The sequence below is a fragment of the Dicentrarchus labrax genome, unplaced genomic scaffold, assembly GCF_905237075.1.
Source record: "Dicentrarchus labrax unplaced genomic scaffold, dlabrax2021, whole genome shotgun sequence".
Lineage (NCBI taxonomy): Eukaryota > Metazoa > Chordata > Actinopteri > Moronidae > Dicentrarchus > Dicentrarchus labrax.
Window position 1 is genome coordinate 30,251,245 of NW_026136721.1, and position 18,371 is coordinate 30,269,615.

An 18,371-nucleotide genomic window follows, 5' to 3' on the forward strand; every position below is an offset into this window, starting at 1 on the left:
GGACTCAGCCCAGCTCTACCAGCTGAGCTATCTGGGCACCCTGAAGAGAAGCCATATAAGGGGAAAAAATGAAGAGTTTGTCATCCCCACAGGGAAAAGATATTTTATATATGGCGGAAAGATGGAATTGGTTGAAAGTAAGAAAAGAAGTGAGCGTGGAGGAGGACAAGTAAAGGGCAGCGAGGTAGAGAGAGGCGGGATGGAAAAGAGGAAAATTAAAGCTCATGGTGTGTTTCCCTCAGGGCATGGTATCACTTTTCTCTGAGATCTCTGTAACACCATCCACACCATGTAGACTGGAAGGGCCGGGAGTGAGTGCCTTTGGGCGTCCCCTTGTCTGTAGGAACGCATGCTCTTACAGGCCTATTTGTGCAAGTAGAGGCATGCACAGAAATACTAATTAAGTGGTTGTTTATGTTTTTGCAGATTCTCCTGTTATATTTTGAGCAGTTTGAGTCCTGTTGTGTGTTCCTCTTGTGTTTGCTTTCCTTTTATGTGTGGCTCATGAGTGTACCCTGTCTCCTCCTCCTCCACAGTGTGATACTGGATACGTGTATGTGATTACAGGTGCCTGGGGAAGAGCTTCAGAGTGCCATCCCACAAGTCCGCACTGCAGTTCTCTGATTCCAGTTGCGAGGCCCTGCAGTCAGGCCGGACGCATGAGGAGCTGGCCAGCGTGAGACGAGGCGGAGCTCCAGATTAACTGTCCGCTTTGTTGCTGCAGGGATGACACGCGGCAGGAGCTAAGAGATCAAGCATACACATACACAAAGGAAGTAAAACAAACAAAAAAATCATAGGCCCACAGACTCATGCACTAGCACACAGCTTGAGGCTTGAGGCGTGTTTCTCTCTGCACCCTCTCTGTCCATTCCATACAATGACCCTGAAATCATTGGTTATATTTTCCCTTTTCTTACTTCAATAGCTTCACTCTCTCCGCTTTCTCACTTACTTTTCTTCAGTCTCCTTTCATAAAAGAGCCCTGAAAGCTTAGACTGTGATTTTCACACCCCTTTCTATCTGCTTCACTCACTAAAAAGTGATCCCTCTCCATAGCGATCCTCCTTTTCTCCCAGTGTGTTACACTTATCCCCACATCCCTCCCTGTCTCTTTGAGTCCGCTACAGGTGTGACCTAACTCCTCACAATTCCCTCTTCATTTCCTTACCCGCTCCGTTTTTTCACATGAAAGGCTTCCTGCTACCCTCAGCTCACCCTCATTCCTGTTCTTTCTTCTCTGTGCACCCTCAGCCTCTCTTTTTGCCCCAGGAGATAGCTTGGATAACAGGTGGAGCCACTGGTTTTGGGGGATCAAGTTTCCATCTGCCTGTAATGCAAGAATGCAGTGTCACCCTGGGCTACAATGAAACTAAACAATAAACCACACAGTTGCATGCACACACACACACACACACACACACACACACACACACACACACACACACACACACACACACACAAAGATAGACTCACAAACCATCCAATGAAGCCATTGTAAGTGTGTTCGATTAGAAAAGTATACTTCTATTCACTCAGTTTATTAGCTTTTAATGCTGTGTCTTTCTCTGTAATTATTTTTCTCACAAACAAGAGAAGCAAGATAAAGAGGTTGTGGAATAGACAAAATCATTTCTCTGCACAAATGGATGCAAGCATGTGGTGGACATACTGTAATACAGCCTTGACATCACATTATGTCAACAGCCAAAGCCTCAACACAAAGGCCATCATATTGTCCCTTTATGTTTCTATACAGAGCAGAGGATGTCTGTGACATAAATGGAGACTTTGCACTCTGACTAGGTGTGGCACACAGGCTGTGTCGAAGCTTGATTCATATCCAGCTGCCTGCGGCAATTACATGATGGTGAAAGAGCAGTTTACAAAAAAACAGCCGTTGCGCTGATGGGAACAAGAGTTTTAAAAGCAACAAGAATAAGCAATTGATGCTGTTAGTCAATGTCCCACAGCTATGCTTTCAAATCTCTGTCTCTCTCTGTCTGCAACCACTTTCCCATTGTGTGTATCCGCCCAGCACTTCACTGCTGTGACAGGTCAGTTAATATTGACATTATCTTCCTCCACCACGATGACAGCTCGAGCTGCAGGAAGCTGCTCATTAGCTCTGCATGTGCTTGTATGTGAGTGCATGCGCTTGTGGTTGTGTGTGAGCATGCACTACTGTGTTGATTGCCGGGACAGAAGGCATTAGCCTAATCAAACAGGTGTTAAAGAGACAGGGGACAGTCCCAATGTTTGCCTCCCAGAGAATAACAGAGATTGGTGTCATCGTTCAGCCCGATCATAGAGCCCTCTGCGGAGGTCATCTCGTCGCTGCACTGTGTGTTGAAGAGAGAGTGGGAGGACTGTGTGTGTGTGTGTGTGTGTGTGTGTGTGTGTGTGTGTGCGCGCGTGTGTGTTGGCTTGAGAGAGGGTGGATGAGAGTACAGAGAGAGAGGGAGAGAGAGTTGTTTGTTGAGCAGATCTAGCTAGCATTGAGCTAGATGTCCATATTGTGTGTGCAAATGTGTGTGTGTGTTTTTCTGATTATATGTGTCTCTCTGTGGGTGAGAAGCCATAACAGGATGCTTTGGTGATAGCGAGCAATAGATGGATTGAGGGCAGAAAATGCAGTGGTAATTGTACTGGATACACAGGTAATTGGAAGCTAAATTGGCTTCAGATTTAGAACCTGTGAGCACTCAGTCAGTCTGTGTATTGGAACCAGATAACCCACCCCCACTGTGTGTGTGTGTGTGTGCGTGTGTGTGTGTGTGTGTGTGTGTGTGTGTGTGTGTGTGTGTGTGTGTGTGTGTGTCTGCTGGCATATTTTGAAACAGAAGGGGAAATATATAGACTTGAATGACTAATAAGAACTGGACACATTACAAAATGAACCCAATAATGTTGTGCAAAATTAATGCTTGATGATTCCAAGCTGCTGTGGATTTCATTTCAAAACATTTTGTGGACATTTGTTGGGATTTATTTGACTATCATGAGTTCTTCTTAAGGACTATGGGTATGAACAGCAAGGATTTTGTCTTTCAGGTGTTTGTGTGGAGGTTCAATCTTGACTTAGGCAACATATCGCTTCCTTAGCGTGATAATGAGTGGTTGTATGTGGTCATATATATCTCAGCTATAGAATATAATTTGTCACTTACTGAGACTCAAAAGATTGTTTACTTTCATGAACTGAAATGATCTTTTCACATTTTAGTTATTAGAAACTTCTTGATCACAGCTTCTACAGCAATGAAGCCTCTTCAGATAATATCCAATTTAAAAGTGTGGATAAGGACCTGATAACATCTCACCACAGTCATGTTTTCAAGAACTATATTAAGTATTCACCACTTCAGTATATTTTCTGTGAATGATGAAGGTTTTATGGTGTTTTAATTGAAATGTTTTGTGTCGTTCTGTGTGTGTTTTCCTATTTAGTTGTGTATTTTTATAAAGGCCAAAGACTGGGTGTTGCAAACTAGCTAAGCCTCTGAATGTTGGGGTATGTGGCATTTGTCTATGCTGTCTACTTGTCTCTATACAAATACACATTACATACACATTATATAGATGAATTTAAAGTGTATTTCTGCTTTAAAACAATGAATATGGCGAATATTCAGTGAAAACACATACCCACTCTTATATATGAATCTCTCTGTCATCTATAAGATTGGGCACATGTGTCTTGGTCACCCTAAAATATCATATTAATTATCACTAGAGTTAACCCAAGCAGTTTAACAGTAAGCTGTGGTTCTGTAGCTTTTAGCATTGGGTGAGTTGTAAATACTTATTGGGCAATATCTTCTTCTATGAATAACTGAACAGAACTTTAAAACGTTCCATCCAAATCATTACTTTTACTGGATTTTATCAAATAAAATCTAGCTTCATACACCAGGGGGCAAAATATGGACAACTCATTACCTTGAACATGTTCCTTTATGAATTTCCCAGCCTTTTTTCAAGTTATGATTCGGGTCAGCTCTGTAGAATATTTTCTCCTGCAGCTAAATGTGTAAAAATGCTACTTACATTCATTCACATGACATTACTGTAATCCATGATCAGACTGGAGGAAAGTAAATGACACAGCTTCATTAAAAACAAGTCAGAAACAGTCATAATAAAGTTAAAACGGAGGTCAGAGGTGACCACAGGCATCAGTGTATTTAGAGCATGGTAATATATTCCATTTCAAAAATACTTTGCTCAAACTCAAGGGCATCCTACAAAGTGGGACAGAAAGCTGTAAAAGAAAAAAAAAAACATGGTTAAAAATGAAAGTTACTCTCTCAAAAGAGACAAAAGGCATAGTTGTGTTTGAGCAAGCAAAGCAAGTAAAAATGGTGATGGTATCATAGCAACTGCCAGATGTCCAAAGTTAAGGAAGCGGTCTTCTCACTGTCTCCAAACACGTTGCTGCTTGCTAGGTGAGGAGATAGTGGAGATGGGTGACTGGGGGTGCAAAGACCACCGGGTGGGCAGAGAGGGTGGAACAGGTCAGCCAGGTTGTGCGGTGGTTGAATTTTCAGCACCCGGTAGGAAAAGGAATCTCAGAGGAAATGCAGAGTTTGACAGGCGAGTTGGTGCAGGAGTTTTTGTATTGTGCAGTCTGGCTGACATGTATGAAGCAATTAAAAGCCTTGCTGGTGCCACTGTCTGTTAGATTTGTGACAGAAATATGCATGAGTGACAAAGCCAACATAAAGTTAAGGTGTTGAGTCACCACAAGCTGTCTCTAAAACAACATTTTTTCCAAAAGATGTTTCCTTATTTAGAGTTTTGATGATGATGACGTTGGAGAACACTGTGGCTCTAATCTCTCCAACAGGTGCTCAGCTGGGTGGCGATCAGGGCCTGTATTGATCAAACTATGCTCTAAAAAGAACCAATTTAGGAGTAAAAAGTTCTGTGTTAAGAATAAGGCAGTTACCGAGCGGCTTACTTCTACTACAACACAGTGTATCTTCAAGAGTAGTTTTAAAGTGATCACATGCTTAATCACATGTATGATCGGAGCAGGAATAGCCAGTTGGAGACAAGGATTCACCCTGCATCTGCCATATAGTTGGTTCACTTATGAAAATCTCTCAGTGATGTTATTCTGCAAAACAAAATATTTAAAATGATTTTTTTTTCGGTCTGTAATTAACATATGTAATATACCGTAGGTACGAATAGGAAGTAGAGTGAAATGTTCAAATCAAATATAAATAGCCAAAACTACCCCCTGAATTACTCATATTGCTTCAAAAAGGTATTTTTTTAATTTGTCATGACCAATTGTGTACACTTAGTGCAGGACATTGTGTCAAAAGGTGTGTGATCACCTCTTTTTCTGTACTACAGTCATCTAGAATCTTCTTACGTTAATGAATAGGAGTAAAAGTGGAGGATCTTTACTTTTGTTCTGGACTTCAGTCCAATATGTCTATTTAAGCAGTTGGATAAATATGGGTCCTTGTGACTGGCAAGACTACAGCATATGATTCAAATGGGGCATCTGCATTCCTTATGTTCAACCGCTTGCCGCCCTTCTGTATAAATTATTTAGTTCTGATAGCAATTACGAACCAAAAGATGGGGATTTTGGGGTTTTAATGTGGAATCCAGAGCAACCTCTGAGGTTTGGCACTGAAGACTGAGCAGCAGAACTGTTTCATGGAAACTCCAAGTAGCATCATAGCCACTTTACTGGAAACAGAAAGTTGGAAGCCAATTGCCAAATGAGCCTGGATGGAAAGATAAATGGATGAACTGAGGTGAAGGTGCTTGAGGAGAATGTGTTGGGGACAGCTAGACGGCGTGGGGAGACTATTTGGCCACTCAGGGGATGGAAAGTCTGCCTCTGAGGATTTATTGAGGCAATAAAAGATAAGGTCACCGTGTTGTAGGCTTTAATATTAATGCGCCATTTAATGACCCTCACCATGGAAGAAACTAGGTTATCACTAGTACTAAGATATAGCTCCAGGCAGTTATTTTGTAATGAAGCAAGTGCTTGTGTGTGTAGCAGGACCACCAGCGGTGCTTCCCAGAGTTCCTCCTCAAGTAAAATTATATATAGTCAAATTTCTTTAAAGTAAGCAAGGTGAAAAATGGCTTATTCGAAAGGAACTAAAGCCCAACTCTTCTCATAGTCTACTCTACACTAAAGAAAACATACCTGTTAATATTATATTCAGTTTCTACCAAAAAGATCCTAATATATTCTCCACACTGGACCTTTAATAGTATAGATGGAGGATGAGAGAAAAAACTTCCCTCCATCCGGACACGCTTGTCTGTGTTTGGGGGGGGGGGGGTTGGGGGCGCCGTCCACCACGCTCTCAGTGCCGGCACTGCTGCCCGCCCCCTGGTTCGGTCTGTCCAATAGGAACAGCGGGAGCATTCGGCTCGACCAATCAGCGACAACGGATGATAGTGAATGGAAGTTTTAGTTTTTTGAGTTTCGGGGGGGGGGGGGTGGATACAATAGACCGAGGGAGAGATTAACGGAGAGTGTGAGCAAGAAAATGGGGGAATATGAGTGGAAAAAGTGACTTTAAACCCATAAATACTGTTTGCTTTCACAAAAAGACTCAGTAGCTGCTTGAATAAGGCTAAACAACAGCCTCTCTCTCTCTCTCTCTCTCTCTCTCTCTCTGTCGCTCTCTCTCTCCCCAAGTCTGTGTCGAGGAGGGTGGCAGGTGTTCGGTTGTTGGGAGACGCATCGCCTCAGTCGGCTCCCCCCCCAACCACCACCACAAGCCTCAACAGGGTGCTTTGAGACGGGGCTAAAAAACGTCGCTTAACTGTGGACAAAAAAAAAAACTCCCGTGAGTTTGAACGGACAACGATGTTGAAGTAACCGTTTTCCTTCGCGGGCGGACTGGGACCGTTGACCGTTGAAGACTGGAATTTAAAAAAAAAAGAAACGGACTCGAGTGTCGCAGCAGCAGCAACGAGAGTAACGCCAACGTCTATTTAACGGCTGTTGCCCCCCCACTTCAAAAAACCCCCCGACTGTTACTTTTAAAGCCCTGGTGGTGTTTACCTTATAACTCCTCTGGGTGTAATGTGCATTTAAGGACGGAAGAAAAAAGAAAAAACAAACCCTCAATTGTTGCTGGGAAAACTTGTGATGCGTTTATTTATTTTCTCCTTTTTTGTTTTTGTTTTAATCTAACCTGTTGGGTCATTTTTTGTTCTCCGCCCGTGTAATCCGAGACGCGCGGCGCATTTACGGGCAAGTTGAGGCTGCTATCCGGTATCCGAGGAGAGAGTCCCGTTCTGGGAGAGTGGCGGACCGTCTCGACCCGCGACGACTTCTGGGGGTTAACAGTTAATCAGTTAATCGGGATATCTTAATTTATAAGATCACAGCATCTCCATCACCACACTTGGGAAAAAAAAAAAGACTGTCCAGTTGTGTTTGCAGTCGAAACCAAAGGGGATTGCTCACAGAATCAATTACTGGATTGATTTTTTTTTTTACACACACACACACACACACACACACACACACACACACACACACACACACACACATATGTGTCTATATACCGGCAAAGCTTTTGCATGGATGATGATTTACGTGTTTTTAATACGACCAATTGACCAAACAGCGAAATGATCCGCGGGACAAATCCCCGGTGAAGACATAAAAAAACAAGCGCGGATTTGAGGTCGATAGCAGGGGAAATAAAGCCGATAAGTCTCAAACACACTCAAATGTATTAATTCCTCGCTCGGATCAATCCAAAATGAAAATGAGGCATCGCAGGACGGAGACAGAGAGTACAGTGCCAGACCAGTGAGAGAGGGAAAGTCTCTGTTGGTTGAGGCGACCTCCTCCTCCTCCTCCTCCTCCTCCTCCCCACTTCTCTCCCTCCTTTCCTCTCTCGCTCGCTGCCTGCTGAGTTTTTGGACACCGGAGGTTGGAAGTGGGAGAGCGGGGAGCTTTGTCGGCAGTGACAGCGGTGAACTCCACGGAGCTTCTCGGATCTTCGCTTCACTGAGGTGGTTGTTGGTGTTTGGTTGGTGGTTGGTGAGGGGGGGGGAAAAAAGCGCGGAGGTGCCGGTGCTCATCTCATCTCCGCTCGGACTTCTTCCCATTCGTGCGCAGGGCGGAGAGAGTTGCAGCAGCACAAGCACAAGCGGACGCAGGGCACTGTTTGGTGTCCCCCCCCTCCCACCCTCCCTCCCTGCATGAAGAAACCGGGAATTTGCTACTTTGAGGGGTCTCCGGAGCGTGTGGAGGGACCCGCACCAGCAGGGAGACGGCGGAAGATGATGGGAGCATGGGTGACCCGGAGTGGGAGCCGGTGTCCGCATCTTTTTCTCCTGCTCCTTCTCGGCTGCAGCTGCCACATGTTGCACGGCCAAGGTAAGAGCTTCACTCCCAGGAGTCCTGGATTCAAATATCAGCTTAAATACTTAAAGATTATTTCTATTTCTATTTTCTTTTTTTTTTTGGGGGGGTGGAGGGATCCATTCATACTGTAGGGGTTCAAAGGCTATACGTGGGCAAGTGTATAGTCTGAAAATACTTAGTGACAGACTCATTTGTCACTGGGACCATGGTGAACAAGGGAAAAGTGAGATGATGACTCTTAAACTGGAAACAAGGCTGTGATTTATTAGACCAGGATAGCAGTTTGCCAATTATTTGGGATGTGTCTGTGTCCCCTGCAGGAGGGGGAATAGAGGGGGGGTTGTTTTTTTTATATATTAGGCCAACATACAATGTTTTTTGTACATTAAGTCAGGTTGATTGTTTGTGTGAGAGAGGCAGATAAGGGGGCATGTGTACATTACTGATATTATTATGATGATTGTAGGATTAGGGTATTGAGGATGTGGATTGGGGAGGGAGGGAGGGGGGCTGTTACACTTTCCAAGCAACAATAATCCCCCTCTTAGTCAATGACCTGCTTAACTACAGCTCTTGATTTGGCGCAAATGCACACACACACACACACACACACACACACACACACACTATAGTGCATTAATTTAAGTTGGCTCCAATTAGTCCGGTGTTGACCCTGCTGTGCTGGCAGGTGTCCAGATTAGTGTGTGACTTGTGGCTGCAGAGGGCTCCTGTGTGGAGTAATTGTTGAATACAGCAACAGGAAAGAAGATGAATATGATGGGATATTGATTCCTGTCCAAAGCTGTTTGTCAAAATGGTGCGTTGCCATGTTGCATACATTTACGTGCTTTTTGTCCCCCCCCTCCCCGCACCTCTTTTTGATCTATAGTAATAATAATGGAGAGAAAAATGAGGATATCTTTTGTGTGTCTTTGTATGTGTGCATGTTCCTCGCGGGATCATGTCGGAGTAGCAAAACAAAAGCACAGAAAAGGTCAGGCTGGTGTCGGCTCACAGTTTCTCTGGGTCACAGATGGCGTGGCGGGCAGAATGTGAGGCTGAGACTTTAGGGGTTATGTGGAGGAGGGGGTCTTAGGAATGTCTGTGCACATATATATATATGTATGTATGTGTGTCTGTTAGAGGTGGGGGGGGGGGGTGAGCTATTTGTGAGCGCAAGGAGAAAGTGCGTGCCATTCAAGTGCAGGAAAGTGCTTGCGTGAGTGGGAAGGAAGGAGCACAGGTAGAGGAGGGAGAGAGAGAGAGAGAGTCAGGAGGAAGCAGTGTGGCGAAGAGGAGAAGGAGCATAGGGAGAGGGGAGTGACAGGGAATGGGGGTGAGGATAAAAAATGGAGTGTGTGTGTGTGTGTGTGTATGTGTGTGGGGGTTATAGAGGGAATGCGGTGCGCCGTGCTTGTCACTCAGAAAGCTGTGCCTGCAGTTCAATCGATGATGACGGTATGACAACACCTCTGTGTGTGTCAAAAGTTGCTCTCCTCTCTCCCTCCTTTTCCCAGTTGTCACACTCTCCCTCCACCTCCCGCCCTCCCTCCCTCCTAGGTGTTGAGGAGGAGAGGTGGGAGACGGAGAGATGGTGTGGCTGCAGAGTCAGCTCCTTCCGTCCTCCTTCTAATGTCAAGGTCTCAGCACCAGCACCCAAGTTACCCCCCCTCCACCCACCCTCCCACCCTCACACACACCAAACCCCTTCCAGCTGTCTTGGCTCATGGCGGGGGTACCCTGGCTCTGCAAGATGTCTATACCTCGGGATGGCTGGCGGGGGGTTGTGTTTGTATATGCGTGTGTGATGGGTGGGTGGGTGAGGTGGGACGGGGCTGGTGGTGGTGGAGGTGGAGGTTATTGATCTGATAAGCTGTGCCAGGCGGCCAATCGAAGGCTGTAGATTTTCCAGGTTCCGACCCCTCTATCCCCAGCATTTATTAGGACGTTTTATTTTAGGAGGAAAAGGATGAAATTCATGAGCCAAGGTTGATCCTCCTGATCTCTCCCTGCGTCCCCCCCCACCCCCCCGGTCCCTCTTCCTTTTTCCACTCTCCCGTCTTTCTCTCAGTCAATCGATGCCCACACCCCTCCCCATAAATGCAAGGCTTTATATGAGCCAACTCTCGTCTCTGGGAGCACATTTAAATAAGCTCATCGATCTTTCATTTTAGAGTTTAAGTGACGGCAGCATTTTACTGTCTCTCTCCTCCTCTTCCTCCCCCCGTTTCCACCACCTCTCATCTGCTCACCTCTCCACCCTCCCTTCTTTATTCATAACTTATCCCTCAGCCCCCCACTGCCTCCCTGTCACTGAGTGGGTTCTGCTCCACAGCTGTTTGACTGATTCATATTTCCAGCATGGATACAGACAGAGCCTCACCCCAGACTTTATATTCTAACTGAAGTCAGGCATGGGTCACATTCAGTGTATTTCAAAATGTAAATTATATTCTATATTGCTAACAGAGAGAGTCCAGGATGCTTTTTTACATTTTTATTATTGCTGTTGTACGATGCAAACCTTGCCAACTCCTCAGGATTTTCTGAATACAGCCCGGTTTCAGCCATGCATTTTTTTCCTCAAAACATTTTTAGAAACCCAAATCACAGAGGACCATGTAATACTTAGAATGACATTAAAACATGAAAATGTTCAAAGTCAGAAGGGGCTCACATAACAACACCGATGTGGACCATTAGGTCTATAATAGGTGGAGATTGATTTTTTCCCAGTTGCTAATGTGGATAATGATAATGGTCTATAAGTAGCCAAAGTGTAATGAAAAAATACTGCTGGTCGTCATTATTGCTAACCTTGCCCAAGGTAATTGCATTAAAATGTGGCTTGAACATCCCAGCTGTTAAACCATTGCACTGGTTTCTAGTCTAAAAAATAAATGGCAGGTCACAATTATTAGGGCTCCTACTTCTGTTCAGTTTCTCACCATAAAGTTGGAAGTTTTCTTTCTGCTTCAACTAAGCCAAGCAAAGACATTGTCACGCTGACCCACTTAGCGTATCTATCGGTGTGATTAGGTTTGATATGACACATGTCATTGGCTCAACCAAGCCAGAGCTTGATCCTGATTGGACCACTTGGGCATGCTTTGGTGAATTGAGGTCACTCATAGGACATTTTGATGGTGGGCTGTGGGCTTGGAAGAGTTCTGAGCGTGATGTCAAAGCCCAAATCAAATAGACCAGCATGCAGTTTTACACATGTGCACATGGACACACAAAGTCCTTCTGTCTCATCAGTGTCAAACAGTTAACGTGGACGTGGAAATTTGCTTAACCGTGTTGTAATGAGGAGAGGGTAAATTAGAAGCCTCATCTATCTAATTATCATCGTCCACGCTGCAGAAGCTCACTGTGGCTTTTCCACTTCTCTGATACTGACTCTTGATATTATATTATCTTCCACTGAAGGTTGCAGCTTATAAAAAAACAATAATTTTAGAAGAGTTTTGAAGCAAATTTGTATTAAAAGCTGTTTGTCACCAGGAGTATCATAGCACCTTTTAGTTACTTTACTATGCAACTTTTTGGATTTTGATGTATTTTACACTGTAAATTCACTGCTTGTAAATGTTACACACGTGTTGTTTCTTTGCCCACGGACACAAATTTTATCTCACATTCAAGTAGTTTGAATTTCAGAGGCTGCAGGAGACACTTTGCTGTCTGTGTGTGTGTGTGTGTGTGTGTGTGTGTGTGTGTGTGTGTGTGCATGTATTAGAAAAAGGAGAGCAAACAATGTAGGAGAAGACAGTTTGAATGCGTGTGTGTGAGTATGAGTGTGTGATAGACGTCAGGTTAGTCAGGTCTAAGAGGAAGTGAGGTCCCTGGTTGACTCCCTTATTTCCTGTCTGTCAGGAGGAACAAATCACCACACTTCCACAGCCACCTGACACTTTGCGGTGGCTCGCTGTGTGTGTGTGTGTGTGTGTGTGTGTGTGTGTGTGTGTGTGTGTGTGTGTGTGTACATATCTCTTATGTTTGAGAGGGACAAAGTTTGTATGTGTCTACCTGTCTCTGTGTGCAGACCTGCTATGTGAAAGAGATTTTAGTCTGACAGGACTGCAGACTACATACCATAGTGTGTGGTTGTGTCTTCATGTCTCTGTGCGTGTGTGTGTGTGTGTGTGTGTGTGTGTGAGATTGATGCTAACCCTCTATCAGTCGTAAGTGTTTTCTTCTCACAGCAGAAGTGGCAGATATAGAGAAGAGTCGTCTCCTAATGGAAAATAATCACCTGTGTGTAAGAGAGAGAGTGTGTGTGTGTGTGTGTGTGTGTAGAGACCAGCAAGTGCATCTATGCCATCTTCTTTTGTTCACTTGTACATGCACAAACTTGCAGCAGTTTATATGATTTTCAAGTAAGTTGTGTAGGTCCTTAAGAGGTCAGTTTGGTCATGTTTTCCTCTCCAGCAGTGTTACCGTGGTCAATTCAAGGCACAAAATATTAAATGTTATAATATCTGATTGCCCAAAATCTTTGTGTTTGTGTGTGTTTGTGTGCACATGTGTGTACTTCTACCCTGTCGGAATGGCTTCCTATCTTTGTGAAAAGATGCATTTTATAGAAGTTTTCCCTCAAAAACATCTTTCAGAGCTTTGAAATATGAGCCAGATGGGATATACTGTGGTCTCCCTATGCATCCCTTTCTGTCTTGCTTTCTTTTTGCTCTTCATTTTTTATGTTTGTTCTATTAGTATCGTTCCACGTCTTTTTGCTTTCTCTCTCTTTCTTCCCTCCTTGTCTCCCCATAAGGGACTAAAGAATCTATTGCTGCAGGCCACACAGGTGGAATGAAGGCTGTTTTGCTGTTTAGGCCTTGGTGTTTATTATGTAAGATAGGGGTAGGAGGTTGCTATTGATCCACTGTGTGTACGTGTGTGAGGAGTAGGGGCTGGGGGGTTGGGGGGTGGGTACGGCACAAAAGCTTATCTTGTACTTTTCAAGATGGTTCTACAGCGAGACATCCAAATAAAGCAGAACGCTTGCAAAACATGAACTCTATTGATTGACTGAACTGCAAGACACCACAAAGCAAAAAGACTGACAGACAGATATTGAGATTGGCAGACAAACAGAAAGATTGGTGAATGCGCACGCACGCACACACACACACACACGCATCTGCACAACTTCTGTTTGTTGTTTAAGTGTAGGAAAAGTTTAAATTGATGTTGTCAGCTTCTAGTGCTTCCCCTCAGACATTCATCAAAGTTACGCTTGGGACAGAATTTAGTGGCCACCTGTTTTTAGGTATAGCCTTGTATATAGTCTTAGACATGGATGGGTGACATCCAATCATAAAAGTGATGACTTTGTTATGTCAGTTCCCCCCCAAAAACGATTTTTATAAAAAAAAATCAATCCAGCCATATCAAAATTTTCGTTTTTTGTTTTTTTTTGTCTAGTGGAAGTTCTGGAAATGACTGGCACTCACAATTTTTTGTATCCAATGTTCACCCATGTGACTAAAAACAAGCAAATGCAAATGGAGGACAAGGCAGCTTTGGTGAAGTGCAAAGAGGAACCACATCAATGCATCCATTGTAAGAAAGAAACCTCTCCTCTCCTGGTCTGAACCTGTAAACAACATTTTATTTTGTAATGCGGAACAGCTGACATTTGGCTTTAATGTTAAATACATCTCGATACGCTGAATTAAACAAGATTGGGACCTCCACATGCAGGTTTTGTGCAGCTTGCCTGCGGGCTACAGCTGTGGCCAACAGTAATACAGTTATAATGATTTGTTTTATTTGCTAAATAAGGATCTTATTAAGAGTCAAAACAAGACTTTGTAGCTGTTACTGTACAAATTATTGCTGGTTACACACTATTTTAATAAGACTTCTGGCTATTGTGAAAGCAGAATGGCTATGTGGAGTTGTAATCTGAAGAAGAGATATATTCACTGTCGAGATGGGACACCACAATCTGCTGCACATACACCTTCATGGAAATACAATTTTCTATACATTTACTTTAAATAAATATTTAAATATTACTGTAAACTTTTTATAAATGAATCCACTGATATAAATAAATAAGTAAAGTAAAGTAAACAAAATTTTATTTATTAATAAATTGCTAGTAAATTTGTAACAACAACAAGAATAGGTTAATTAAATATAATAAATATATTTATAATAAAAATGTATTAAATTATAGTGCAAACAAAGTCACTTGTAGTGAACCAACATCACCTGAATCTGCAGATCCCATCGGCTTTTGTAAATTAATTAATTTTCTTTGCATGGAGTTCAACTTTGGTGAACTTTGATCGCCGAAGTTGCGCCTCAACCAATGGCAAAGAAGTGTCGCGTGTGTTTGCCCCAGCAGGCGAAGGGTCTCTCCCCGGAATTTGTGTGTGTGTGTGTGACGGTGCGTGCCATTATAGTGAGTTTCAGCTCATTGTTTGCCATTTTTGGCCACAGCAGGCAGTTTGTTTCATAGAAAAAGCTCTAAAAACCCACTGTACTCTACCTGACAGACACATTAGTGAGTAGCTGGTGAACATAGTGGAGCATTTAGCAGCTAAAGAGCCAGATATTTCTTTCAGCAGTTGGTAGAAAACAGAGCTAAAAGAGTGAATATTGGGCTTACATACATCAGGTTTCCAGAAACACAGCTCTGAACGAATGATGTGGTTGCTGTGTAACTGCTATATGTAAAACCTGCTCCGCGGGGTCTTAAAAAGTCTTAAAAAGTCTAAAATCCGATAATCTGAAACCTAGGCCTTAAAATGTCTTAAATATGATTTTGACTGGTCTTAAAAATTGATTGCATTAATTAAGTTCAAGTGGACTTACTATGCTCATTTCCAGCTTTATATTCTTAGTCTGAGACTCCACTAGAGTAGTTTTGGATTATTCACTCTTCAAAAACAACCATATTTATCTAATACTGGCGCTGCAGCCCCTCAGTTTATTCAGAGCCGTCTCTGTAAATTACTTTTACATACGTTTACGTCATTATTTGACACTTGGGACTCACATCCGACATTTTAAAATTATATATATGATAGAAACCAAGAAAAAGAACAATACCTCCCCTTTAATGTTGCTTGTATAAAGTTGCATATTTCAGTCTTTCCTTTTCACCTCCTTTTCCTTCCTTTTCTTTCTCTATTTCAAACAGCAGTCATGTTGGTCCTATGGTAAAAGTGGAACAGCTGGAGCCTTCTTGAGCCATTTTGCCTCTTTGCACCACCTGTGGCGGTGGCAGCCTACCTCTTTCATTCACTCAGCCACATTATTGGAATGGTTGGCGTTGCTGTATTTACACATATCTAGAAACCTTTTTTCCAGAAGAGTTTTTCATAGTGTTTGAAAGTAGGTGTCTTTCTCCTTCCGGACAGAAATATGGGCTTTTTTTTTGTGCGTGCATCTCAGCCTCAGCTATGCAAACTGTTGGCTAGCTGATTTGTTTACAACGCTGACCGTAAACAAACAAAAGGCCTTGTGTCACAAACTGCAGTTAAATCTCCAAATGAGACTCATATTCCGAATGTGCTATACATATCCAAAGAATATTCCTGTAACCAAATCCAAAATGTCAGATGAGACCTAATTAGGAGTATTCAAACAGAATATGCTGTTAACGTGACCCTTACCTAATGCGGAATATTGTCATATTCGGAAGGATTGTGGAAAATCAGTGTGCATGAAACATAGTCACTGTAACACAATCCTGTAATACACCCTTGCTAACTATGGCCTCTAATATTAGCTCAATTATCACCTCCCTGTGAACAAAGACTGAGCATTATAAGCTTTACAAAGATGTGTTTCACTGCATGGCTTTTATACCTAAAACCTGTTTATTTAAATATTAGCCCCTGAAAGGTAATCCAATGTTGTAAATGCTATGAAAAGACAGCCACCCAGAAGCATTGACCAGCAATCCCTTATTCATTTTTTGATTTGGTTGTGTGTAATTTTCTATGGAATTGAATTTTGGCTGACACCTTTGGGTATTTTCTTTTTACAGCATCTGATAAAAAGACCAGAAAGACAAGGACATCAAAGGTGCAAGATGAAAAATAAACCACAGTCTTAAAACACCTTATCTAATGTGAAAGGGGTATAGGGTATGTATATTTAAAAATGTCCTATTGACACAGATTCTTTTTGGAAGAATATTTTTATCTCACATCACTGCTTTGTTTTGTTTTTGAGATAACCCACATTGTATGTGGTGAATAGTATGTGGTCTTTTTCTGAGTATATTTCGGTGTTTTGAAACAAGCTGCAGCCAAAGGAAGATGAGACAGAAACTAATAAATGAAACCAAGAGCCACCATGACAGTTTCATCATATGTAATAAATTTTATGGGGCTTAATGGTATTAAGAACTTTGAACCCAGTGATAGCAATAAGCCTTCCAAAGATGTATACAGCTGAATGGATCAAAAAAGGACCGCAGATGGGCCACATTAGGATTAATCTCTAATCAAGGCAATAATTACATGGGTTCCACATGTGGAAAAGTGTTTGTGAAAGTTAGTTTGCCACAAATACTGCAGGTTGTGTACTGTACAGTATGTTCCATGGTTAAATTAAGTATTATGGTTCATGTTTCTCACCATATTTCAAATGATAGCAGTTCACCTATTGTTTTCTGAGCCATCCTTCCCCCCCCCATGTTGTGCTTCAGTCACTTAGAATAATGCTGACAAGAATACTTATATAGCAATTCCAGATGATTAGTGCAATATTTATGCACTGTTATTGTATTTTTATGATTACTTGAAAATAGAGGTTTTCAAATTCAATGTAAATGCAGTGCAGGTTTCTTTATGCAAACAAGGCTAGGTTTTGCTTTTCATATCCTTCATCAATAGGAACCTATACAGTAATTTCACTATTCCTGTGCTATAGCCTCCTTTTCATTTTCTTTTGAAAAAAAACGCAACATTTTTAATAGACCTGTGTGGAATTGTATCACAACATCATCTCTCTTTTGCATAATGTGCTTGCCACAACGGTTTTTCTTCTGTCTGAAACAGGAAAATCAGGTTAAGAACAAGCAGCATGACATCAAGTGTTCTGATCATGTAGAGGCAGTGGATGACTTGGTGTGGTGGAGCTAATGTTGTAAGCAATATGGCTCAAAACACTGGTCATAAATGGCCATTGACCTGGTCTAGAACGGGAATCAACATCAAATGTAACCAAATCCTGAAAGGAAACTGAATATATACACTTATCATTAGTATGTCTTTTACATTATTAATTTATTGGAAACAGATATTGTAAAGTAGATTTCACACACCGTAGGTTAGACATAAGACAATTAATTTGCTTTGCAGTATCCCTGCAGTCAGTGTCAGCCTATGATATTGCAGATATGGTAGGATGTGCTTCCTGATAGACGTATACACGTACTGAAAGTTGTGTATGAACAATGTGTTCTCCATACATTCATGGTGTACTGTATGAATATAATACATACAGAAATAATAATCCGAGGTTTATTCATAAAGTATATTTACATGCATTTCACATGTACACATATTTTGACAGTTTATGTAAATATGTTGATGATTGATAAATGATGATGATGATTACCCATACATTACAGTCAATTTGATGGACTAACTGAGTTTAAAATGTTATAAGATTCGGATTTCTGGAATCCCCAAAAGGTAGCAACATTTTCTACGCTGACAACCACAGATTTAAGGTTTCTGTGACATACACGAGGCAATCTAGGAACAGATTCCTATTTACAGGAACAACTGGTGGAAATAAAATTGCAGGTGGCTGGAGATACATCAGAGAGACACACTCACTCGCTCTCTCTCCTAACACCTGGGAAATGCCTTTAAAACCCTAGCTTTGTACTGCCAGTCATTTAGTGGCAGCACTAGATTAGTTGAAGGCTCAGGAGCAGTCTCACAGCGGGGTGAAGACAGTGACTCTCTTCCCCTGTTTCAGTCAGTATTTGGATTCGAACTGGCAACCTTCCAGTGGA

General features: G+C 42.3%; 1 protein-coding gene across 1 annotated transcript in view; it reads left to right on the plus strand.

Moving 5' to 3' along the window:
- The first annotated feature begins 6,622 nt into the window (after positions 1-6,622).
- LOC127355621 (protein sidekick-1) overlaps positions 6,623-18,371 on the plus strand; it is a 221,829-nt gene continuing 210,080 nt past the window's right edge. Inside the window, exon 1 of the mRNA XM_051386674.1 lies at positions 6,623-8,386. Within this exon, the coding sequence (XP_051242634.1) occupies positions 8,209-8,386 (178 nt within the window). The 5' untranslated portion in view covers positions 6,623-8,208. The remainder of the gene's footprint in view (positions 8,387-18,371) is intronic.